We start from the raw sequence: 10,776 nt of genomic DNA on the forward strand, positions 1-10,776 counted from the left end.
GGATTTCTTTTATGTGGTAATCATTTTTATTTGATTTTGGTTTGATTTGATCTGACCCAATTTTCACCCTCATGTTCTACTTGAAAACCAGTGGGTTTAATCTTTTGTTAAGTTTGCTTCACCAGTTCTATTTTTTTTTTTTGAAATACCGAAATCATATTTCATTCATATATAAGTGGTACAATCACAAATTTACATGGATAAAATGTTATTCCTCTCGGCCAGATACTTGAGAGTTACATAAGTAAGTTTGCAGAACTTCAACTAGTTACTATGATTTCTTCTTCTCCTTAGCTATCTTCCTATTTTTCTAGCATATGAATTTTAAATTCCATATGAAATGTGTATGAAATTATGAATTGTTTATCGATGTTAACTAATACTAATATCATTTCATCAAAAAAAAAAAACTAATACTAATATGTACACGAGAACAGTAGGATAGTTACAGAAAGGTAGGTACTCCAGCCTTATCGTGAGGTGTTAGCCTAGGCGAGGAGACAGGTCGGCGTCTCACCTCACCTCACGCCTTAAAAAACACAGACGAGAGAGTTCATTGTGTGATTTGGTTGATAAGTTAAAAGCAAGGACAATCCATTGGAAATCTATGGAAAAGATGGAGAATGAGTGGGATTATACTATTTTTATCAGATAACGAAAGCATTTTGTCTGAGTTTTTTGATTGACAATAATTTGTGTACTTGAGATTCGAAATCAATGAACTGGAATAATAAAAATAATGGTTGTGGTGTTACATTTTGGGTTATTTTTCAAATAGTCCACAACTTTGTGACCAGCTGCCTACCTAGCCCTTAACTTTATGAAAAATTTTCAGATGGCCTTTTTTTTCGGTTACCGTTAACCAGTCATCATTCTCTCTCCTACATCTCATCACCTCTCTCTGTCACCGTCGTCTTATCACCACACTCATCATCTTCACCGGCGAAGGTCCCCGGCCGACCTTCAAACACACAAAAAAAAATAAAATCTTTCTCTCTCTATAAATTCTTTTTTCCTCTCTCTCTAGAACAGATCTAGAGAGAGGAATCACGAACAGACCTTGTTCTGTTCGTGATTCCTCTATCTAGATCTGTTCTAGAGAGAGGAAAAAAAATTTAGAGAGAGAAAGAGGAGAGAGAGTTTTTTTTTTATGAAGGTTGCCGGTCGGGAAAATTGGCCGGTCGGCGACCTTCGCCGGTGAAGATGATGAGGTGCCAGAGAGAAGTGATGAGATGTAGGAGAGAGAATGATGACTGGTTAACGGTGTTTTAACGATAACTGAAAAAAATGACCATTTGTGAATTTTTCATAAAGTTAGGGGTAAAGCAGGAAGCTGGTCACAAAGTTAGGAGCGATAACCGTTACATTTTTCTTATGGAGTAATTGAGTTTTGTGTAAAGTTACACTAGTTAAATCTTCCTTTTACAACTAAGACATGAACCTAAAGTACATTTATGAAGGGAAGGTTCTCGAAGGTCTGACCACCAGGACCACCAATTTTAGGGGGGGAGATGCTAGAGAGCCCAAATTTTTTGGGCATTTTAATGCCCAGCTGATGTGGAATCACTAAAAGACAAGGTTTTTTCAAAGTTTGACTACGGTGGGGACCGCTTTTATTTCTAAATAAGGAAATATGTCACCCTCTAAGTACCAATTTCTAAGTCACTCTATCATTTCCCTTTTAGGGGCCTCCCATATGAAGAATTTCAATAAACAGAACTAGTTGGACGCCCACAAATATTTAAAGAATTGGGCCACGTAAATCAATGAACTGATTTCTTTATTCACTCTTTAGGTGCCCAAATTTTTTTTTTTTTTTTGAAGTTAGGTGACCAAATCTTATAATAAAAATTGGACCCCATATAAATGTCTCACAAGTCAACATTTCCATTCTCCTCTCGTCTTACACTCTCTCTCTTCCTTTTCCTATCTTCCCCCGTCTCTCTCATCCCTCTCTTTGTTCTAGCGAAAGGAAGATCCCTTCGCCAAATAGTTTAAGGATTTCCCTTAAACAAGCAGAAGAGAGAGGTAGAAAAGAGAGAACTAATTGTGGGGAGGGGTGATAGTGGTCGGAGGTCTGAGAAGGCGAGAAGAATATCTAAATTTCTTTTGAAGGGTCGCAGACGATGACAGTATGCCGACAACTCCTTGCAGATGTGACGATGAGAAATGGTGGTGGGAATTTGGAAAAACAAAAATTTTTCCAATCAAAATTTTGTACTCAAAGAAAACATCCTTTTCTCCAAAGTGGTAGACAAAATCAATTACACATTTCAAATTGAACCATTATTGTAGATACAAGCAATACACACCTCAAATACATATATGGTATATTTCTCATAAAAAGAAATACATATATGGTATATGGACCCATTTTCTTTATTCGCTTAGGACCACCAAAAAACCAGGACCGACCTGCTGACCACTCCGTTTGCAAGTGAAACAGTACAAACTATCCCGTCCCTCCGTGAGAATGACTCCAGAATGTGCAAACTCAAGGTTTTTGGTGACGTACAAGAGAGAGAGAGTGAGAGAGTGAGAGAGAGAGAGAGAGAGAGAGAGAGAGAGAGAGAGAGAGAGAGAGTGTGTGTGTGTGTAAATCTTTTGAACATTTATTAGGAAATATTGTTCACAAATAATCAAATAATACAGGAAATCTCTCTCTCTCAAATTTTTTGTTCACACATCAACCTAATCAACACTCTTTACAGTAAAAGCACACATAAGATATTATACACATTTTTCATGACCCAGACTTCCTTCAAAAATTCAAATTCCTACCTTAACTTGCTAAATTATAAACCATTTTCATGTCAAGTGATTCTTTTCTTTTTTCTTCCACCCTTATTGTCAAATGAGACCTGCATGTGGGTTGAAACCTGATCCATATGAATGAAGTCCTGGTCCGTTCGGTGATCCAAAAGGGTTTAGAGACTGGTGCTGTTGTTGTTGGCCCATCATCACCATCATTTGCTGTTGCTGGAACATGAAAGCTTGTTGCTGTTGAGCCATTGCTGTCATCTGTACAGAAGTAGCGCCAGCCATCATGTTTGATCCAGCAAATGGGTCTTGGGAAACCGGTTGGATTGCCCAACTAGCAACATGAACTGGCTCCCACGGGTTGTAGCTCACTTGTTGGGTAGTCTGTCGGAATGCATCTTCGTATAAGCTGTCCAATGTAAGCTTGTCTAGCCCACCCGCCTTTTTTCCCCAAAGGATTAAATAATTCAACAAAAAAGTTCAGCAAAAATATGTATGAAGTTTCATATATGATCAAAAATAATACAAGAAATAATAAATTACCAGCTTGCTTGTGGTTGTTGCCCTCTCGTTTGAGCTCGGGGTGGTCACGAGTGCCAACTCCCATCCTGTAGTTCCGTTTGCAAAGTTTGTAGCAGAAGGTTCGTTTGATGCATCAGCTGTAATCATCAACCAAATAACGATTATTTGCTTATTTATTTCTGAGAAAATTCATAATTTTCTCATTTCTACTTATGGTCACGAGTGAATTTCCCCTCGTTTCTGCTAAATGTCAAAATTATAGTCAACTAGATCAATGGAATAGTCAAGATCACTCTAGCCTCTTTTGCTTTACTTGAGAATTATAAGATTTGACATTCATATATGGACCTTCCCTTTTTCATATATACAATACCTTCTTAACATGATGTTTCCGTTACAATTATCCCACATCGATATTGGAAGGGGTAAAAGTGCGCAGTTCATAAATACGAGGAAAAGCCTCATTTTCAGGCTTTAGCTAATTTTTGGAGAAGAGAGGCCTACGCTCACCCAACACTGGTACCAGAGCCCCATGATAAAACTACTCTGAGCTCAATAGTGTACGAGTTAAGAACTGATGTGTTCTTAACCATATCGACAGTGAAGAACAACTTACCGGCAGGGACAATAGCCAGGGCAAGAGCAAATTCGTCCTCTAATTTTGATGCATCTGGAACAGTATCATCGAAATCCTGAACAACATTAACGAGGGGTATAATAAGCTTCATATATCAGCTAGAATGAAATTTTCAGTTCCAAATCAGTTACGTCTGATCGGTAATTGAGAAATTACCAACAAATCCGGTGGTTCAGAAATAGGAGCTTCCACTTTAACCGGTTCTGGTGAAGGAGTCGATTCCAAACGTTCCACCTCGACTTCGTTTTCTGGGATTTTCTTGTACTCAATGGCCAATGTTTCTTTAGGAGCAGCAATTTTCTCGGCGACAATCTGATTATTAGATGAAGTACATGAAACATATTTAGGATGACAGCTCCAGTTAGACTACATATTCTGCTAATGGTACACTCAGAAATCATAAAAGGTTTACCAAATCAAACCAGAATACGTGATTTTCTCGATAATGCTCATAACCTTAGAAACCGTCGAAGCTCTTAGAGCATCTCTTACAAATTCCATATGGATTTGAATCATTTAAACCCATACCTTGTCTTTCGAAACTGTCGAAGCTCTTGGAGCATCCCTTACAAAGTCCTCCATGGCTATTAAGAATGATGGTGGGGGCTGCATTATTAACAAGAAATATGATTCAAGAGGTTTTAAAGAAACCATTAGCCATATCGGAAGAAAGAAGAACATTTTATGTGGAATCAAAAGAAGCTAAAACCTGCTCAATCTTGATAAACTTTTCATCGCGCCCATGATCAAGGCTTTTACATATTTCGTAGAATTCCGACAACCTCACCCCCTGAAAGTATAATATTAATTAAGAAAAAATCGAAAAATAAAGACACTCCATAGTCCATACTTTGATTGGTCCACGGTGGGCAAATACAAGATTTTTGTGTCCTCTTCTTCTTTTTAGAGTTTATTTTTTCTCGATCCAATTTTCTGTTGGTCGTGGCTAAAAAGACATGGACATATTTCTTTTAGGCTTCTGCTCTCTCTGCAAACTTGTGCAAACATCACATACTGTTAACGGACCTTCGCAAACCTTACATAGGGAGCTGAAACCTAAAAAATGTTGACGGGTCCTTTTTTACCCAAAAAAAAATTGGTACATGGAGTCTTGTTCAATTTCCCTTTTTATTTCGTGAAAGATAGTTCGTACTAATTAGAACTAGAGTCGTAATAACAAGAATTGTCAATATAAGAAACCAACCTGTTTTCCTGCCCTCCTGTAAATATCAAGCGCCCTAATAGCATCGTGGCGTTTCATCTCAAAGAACTACAACAAGCCAAATATCTTAAGTACCATGAATGAGAGTTCGAAAATTAACCTCTATTCTTTGATCACTAAATGTTTAGTCTACCTTGTCAACCAAATTTACTGTACCATCGCTAATAGTATTATATATCTTAATGCTTTCCCTGGCTACCTGTTCGAAATGATAAGTATAAATAAGAATATAAAAACAATGTTATTTTTCGAATTGTTTAGTCTATAAGTAATCGCTACAAGTTTGACATACCATTGAAAGTGCAAATTGAATCACAAAATTACGAGCTGCTGCTCCTTGTGGCTGTAAAAGTACAACGTCGATATTCCGAGATGAAACATGTCAAAATAAATTTTTGCAATAATGCTAGTCTGACCTAATGAATCCGGAGACGAACCCTAGATTCATTAGCTCACAATAGATTTGTTAAGATATATAATGGAAATAACCAGATGTTGGGAATCCATGACAGATATAAATAATAAAATAAATACCTGACAACCAATAACACGAAAAAGAAGTTGTTGAAGAGCTGGTAATTGCTCAAGCAATTCAACAGTATCTTGATCCTTGGTTCTCTAAAGAAAAACCCAAAATTTACGCATAAAAAGGTGTTAAAAAACTACATTAAGATAAATCATATTTGTAAGTCTTAAGGTAATAATTGTGAAAATGAAGCAATAGAGTGAATTGCTTACTGGATGATCTCGCTCAATGTCGTATTTCAACACACGAAAGCATTCAAGCCTTTCCTCCAAAAACAACGCATATGTGCGGACCCAAGCCGAATAATCCCATGCTGGATATCAGATAAATAATTCAGAAACAAGCTTTACGGGTTATTCTATTAGCAAAAAGTTAGTGAGTACCGTTTGCGCTTGAATCATCTTTAAAGTGCGCCATATTGAGCATATGGGTTCTGCCTCTTCCATAGTTAATGAGTTCTTCACGGAATGACGGATCTACTTCCCTCAATGCCCGATGAATAACGATCAAAGTTTTTAATGCAACCTAAACATCAACAAGTAATGAGTTTATTTGCCTTCTGGCTCTTTGGATAAAATCTTGCCTTCTGATGAAAAGAAGACTTAATGTTTGAAATATTTCCACAGGCAATAGGACTAGACGAGTTCATTGTCTTCTTAATATGGTTAACTTACAGCCCAATTATGTGTCTTTGCCAGACGCCTACAGAGAGCGTGAATGCAGTACGCCACATCAGCCCTTGGCCTTCTTGCTGAAATAGCAGCAAAAATAGCTGAAACACAAGAACGAAAAGATGGAAAAAAGGAACTCGTCAATTCTCTATTCTGATTAGAACATACAAAGACAAAAGGGTACCAAAAACCAAATTGCTTTCGCAATATTATTTTACAAAGCAAAAAACCAACCAAGAACACAAAATGAGAAGAAGAAAAAAGAGCTCAAGGTACTCTCACACCTCGGATATGTTTTTCTTTTGTTGGACGTTCTACATGGTTCGTAGCTCTAACAACTGCAATATCCAACTCCTGACAAACCCAACTTTTAAGAAACCAAGAAACTTTAAATCTGCAAGAATCATTGTGGTGGCATGAACATTCAAATTCTAACCTTATAATCGCTATTAACTTTTGCTAACCCAACAGTGGTAGAGTCCTTGATGGCTCCCAAAGCTTTTCTCAAGCTCTTCTGTGTGCCTCCACTAGACATTTTCTCTCAATACGACAAACCTCTATACACAAAAAGAACGAATAATTGCAATTTGTAAAGTGAGCTTGCTTATATAACTAAAATTTAGTGCGCAATGAATAATATTTCACATTAATTAGCATCTCACTTAAAAATTGACATTTGGGTTAATAAAATATGTCGAAGCCAATCAAACTTACAACATATACAATTTCAAACTCTCGAGTAATAAATTTAACCGGAAAAATAACAAAAATGTTGGACAAACACCTAGAAAAGCGATAAATTGCTGCGATATCCATTTTATGCTCTGTGAATTTTGGATCTATATTTCCACTTTGTGTTATCCAATATATCAACGGGTCACGACGTGCCACTTAACAAATTCGGCACTTTGGTGTTGTTTACGAGTTCGTTCAGTATATATATATATATAACAATATGTTAAAAAAAATTCTCCCAACATTAAAATCCAAATAATCTAATTTCAGATAAAGGGTTCATATATATAAGAATTAGGTTCTAACTCCATGAATTTCAACCAGAGACCAGTAAGAATTTGATTAAATTACACAAAATTTAGTACTTGGAATAAAAAACAGGGGAATCATAGAAAACTTTGATAAGCAAAAGAAACCCATAATTTTTTCATATACAAATTGAGATGAAAATTGAAGATGAGGTTGAAATTCTAACTTTTTCAATCATGCATGAATGAAGTAATATAAGAGGGAAAACCTTTGTGTTTTAGAAGTAATTAGAATTCAAAATTGAAAGATAAGTAAATGAAATACAGATTAAAGAGATCAAAGGAACTAGAAACTCACCTGAATCTGAATTCTAGAACAGAGAGAGAGAGAGAGAGAGAAAGAGAGGAAATAATGAAATAAAGGGTGTCTGGTTTGGGAGAAAAGATTAAAAAGGAAGTAAGAGAAATGAGTGTGGGTTTGGTTTCAGTTCAGTCGTCGCCCTCCCTAAACAATAATTTCTCTCTCTCTCTTCTTTCTTGTATGCTTTTCTGGCGCCTAACTTAACCATGGTCAACTACAAACTCTTTCACCTATTCATCATTCCGGATGTATCTTAATTATATTACTTCCTAATTTTCCTCTCTTGATTTTAAGTTTTCTCGGTTTGAAATCTCGAGATTTTCATTCATAAAAGGAAAATGGTTTAAAATTCTCTTCACCAAATAATTTTCTTCACCCGAAAGGAATTCAATAGCATGTCTACCCCGGCTGAAAATTCAAATTTTCAACCAACCATTTCAGCCGACCCTTACTTTAGGGCCGGCTAAAGTCCCAAACATGACTGTTGGGAACATCCCAACAGTCACGTTGGGGATTACACCAAGTAGTTAGTTGTATGTGATGCAACGACCAGATCTAGCTGTTGGATCACATCTAACGGTCTGATTTTTGTTTTATTTTGTAAGAAATATATATTATTCTTAAATCTATTTAGTTTTTTTTTTTTGAAATCTAATAAGTTTTTTGTTTTTGATTTTTTAAAATCTAATTAGTTTTTGTTTTTTAAACAAAAAATATTTTGAAAATAGTTCAAACACTTTTCGCACACTTACAAAAAATTCACACATGCGTTTCCTACATGCACAAATTTTCGGCCTCAAGAGAAGTTGGGGTTAGAGTTGAATTTTTAAGGATGAGGTGATGCTGAAAATTTTGAGTGAAAAAGTAATTTTTTCGGCCTAAGAGAAACTGGGGTTGGAGTCGCTTTTAGTAGAGTTTGCGAGGGTTTCAAGAGGTTTACACAAATTTACAAGTATATTTTGCACGGATTTGCAGAGGTTTTGGTAGTATTGCAAAAACTTGCACTTAAAGTCCAAGCCAATGAATGTTAAGGGAGATCGGGCCAAAGCTGTCTCGCTGTTCCCAAAAAATAAATAAGTTGTAGGTGCACAAGTCAGAATTCTGGTACTAAAAAAAATGAAAATTTACAAAATTGAGATGTACATTAAACGATCTCACAGATTTGTCTTTGAAAAAAATCTCGTTCAGATCAGAAAAGTTACGTTCGGAGATTACATTTACGGGAATTACATATATCCACTAGAATAATGACACATGATTTTTTTTTTTCCTTGTTTCTCTTTCTCTCGACTTGAATGAACATTTTTTCTCTATCTCTAGAATCACATCTCTATCTAAAACCACGTCTCTAATCTCTCTTTTTGTCCAATTTGTACTTTACCTTTTAATTTCTCTTTCCAGTTTTTAATGGTTGCAGGTTTTGGACATCCAAAATATTCTCTGGGTCATAGACTTTGGTCAACTACTTTTTGGACTCAAAACACGACTTCCTTCTAAGTCAATAAGTGATGGATTCCACCTCTACCGTGAATAGAGTGTGACCCCAGAATTTTCGAGGTAGATGCACAAACAACTGACGAAACAAATTTTAGACATTAAAGAGAGGTGTAAACCAATTAAAAGTCATATGATGAATGATTTTCAAGATGGAAAGATAATTTAAAATATTATGGATTTTAGCTTTCTAAACTGTCCATTGGCCTTTAGAAAAGAAACTAATATGTATATATATTCGACAATTAATATATGTATTGGCAAAAAATAGCATTGGACTTTCCTTATGCGCCCACCCATCGCTTAACATGAGAGGAGTACCTTCAGTAGCCTTGATGTTCTAGCAAGGAAGCCCACCGAAAGCCCAACACACCTCGTAAGCCCAGAAGGTCTAAGCATGCTTGCTCAAGCCCACGCTTCTGGCATGCCAAGATATGGTCTGCCATGACAATCCCCCCACACTCCAGCTAGTTGCGCGTACACGTGGCCAAGTTGTTAGAGATTGAGTCAGTCCAATCCTAGAATTTTGCTACACGTTGGAGTCATGGTAGAAGACCGAGTCTTGCGGTACTTTAAAGGGGAAGTGGACCATTTTTACTGGCAACGAACAGACTGCGGTGTCATGCATCGTAGGGCTACACTTTCCTCTCAAGAGATGAACGGCTACGAAAACAGTCTAGTGGAAGCGGATCTAACAAGCATGCGGTTACTATCCTCTACACTCTATAAATAGAGGAAGCCTCGCCCTTGGAAAGGATGATCAGATTCTCACTCGAAATTACTTACTCCTTCGCTACTCAACATTCCAGAAGCTTTACTCCGATCACTTCATTCACCCTTTACTAAACTCCGGCTACAAATCACCTACTCCGACGACTCTGATCTAAGCTAGCCTAAGGCACCGGTTCTGGCTAGAAGCATTTACGAAACAACATCAGAACTTGCTAGAGGCTTCATGTTCCTCTCGTACCTTGCTACTCTACCCTTTCGTTAGTAGAAGTCTGTCCTTTCGTAAGCAGAAATCTACTCCTCCGTAACCATAGGTTTATTCTTCCATAACCAGGAGTCTTCTCTGCCGATCAAGTAGTACAGAAGCTACCCAAACTCACCACTCCATAGAACCGAGCTCCGACCACTCTACGAGTCGTGCCTTACCCCGACGCTACGCCGACACTTACATCATTAGTAACTTCAATTACGTTATATTCACTTTATTATAATGAACTAAGTTACTGACTTGATCGTCGGAGAGTCCTTGGCCGACACCATCCTCGGTACCCTTGGACTTCACGGTTTTGTATCTCTTGTGCAGGTCTACAGGTTGCTGGTACCCGTTTCCTACCCTGACGTTGGCCTATCAGTACCCGTTTCCTACACTGACGTTTGCCTACCTGTAGTTGTTTTCCGCTCTGACGTTTGCCTACCTATCTACCTGACTATCAGAACTAACCTTCTGCTCGTCAACCCGTTTATTTGTAAGCCCGAAACCTAATTGCTGGTGCCCACCTAACGATCTCTCTAACCGTGTGAATTTCTACCCGTCTACAATATACATAATCAAACAACTGTATTCGTACTAGAAATTATCTCCTCCAAAACT

The 10,776-nt window shown here is 37.2% G+C and overlaps 1 protein-coding gene across 1 annotated transcript; it reads right to left on the reverse strand.

Annotated features, from left to right (window-relative positions):
- Positions 1-2,590: 2,590 nt before the first annotated feature.
- LOC147537194 (putative clathrin assembly protein At5g35200) lies at positions 2,591-7,879 on the reverse strand. The gene is made up of 16 exons (XM_086641817.1): positions 7,680-7,879; positions 6,775-6,895; positions 6,623-6,692; positions 6,342-6,439; positions 6,051-6,192; positions 5,880-5,980; positions 5,676-5,759; positions 5,434-5,484; positions 5,275-5,340; positions 5,124-5,189; positions 4,629-4,709; positions 4,448-4,525; positions 4,076-4,231; positions 3,899-3,974; positions 3,304-3,419; positions 2,591-3,201 (listed from the first exon to the last, which is right to left on the reverse strand). The coding sequence occupies exons 2-16, from the start codon at positions 6,871-6,873 to the stop codon at positions 2,851-2,853; spliced, it is 1,635 nt and encodes a 544-aa protein (XP_086497943.1). The 5' UTR covers positions 6,874-6,895; positions 7,680-7,879; the 3' UTR covers positions 2,591-2,850.
- Positions 7,880-10,776: the final 2,897 nt, after the last annotated feature.

This window comes from Eschscholzia californica, unplaced genomic scaffold (genome assembly GCF_041429995.1).
Source record: "Eschscholzia californica isolate CP2 unplaced genomic scaffold, dmEscCali1.0.p SCAF_5, whole genome shotgun sequence".
In the NCBI taxonomy this organism is placed as follows: domain Eukaryota; kingdom Viridiplantae; phylum Streptophyta; class Magnoliopsida; order Ranunculales; family Papaveraceae; genus Eschscholzia; species Eschscholzia californica.

Bases quoted from the DNA above. Each gene is read 5' to 3' on its own strand.
- LOC147537194 (XM_086641817.1), bottom strand. From the start codon at position 6,873: ATGTCTAGTGGAGGCACACAGAAGAGCTTGAGAAAAGCTTTGGGAGCC. The intron at 5,485-5,675 runs GTATTTATTTTA...GTACTTTTACAG, and splicing joins TTCGTGTTATTGGTTGTCAG to CCACAAGGAGCAGCAGCTCG. The intron at 5,341-5,433 runs GTATGTCAAACT...CATTTCGAACAG, and splicing joins TTCAATTTGCACTTTCAATG to GTAGCCAGGGAAAGCATTAA.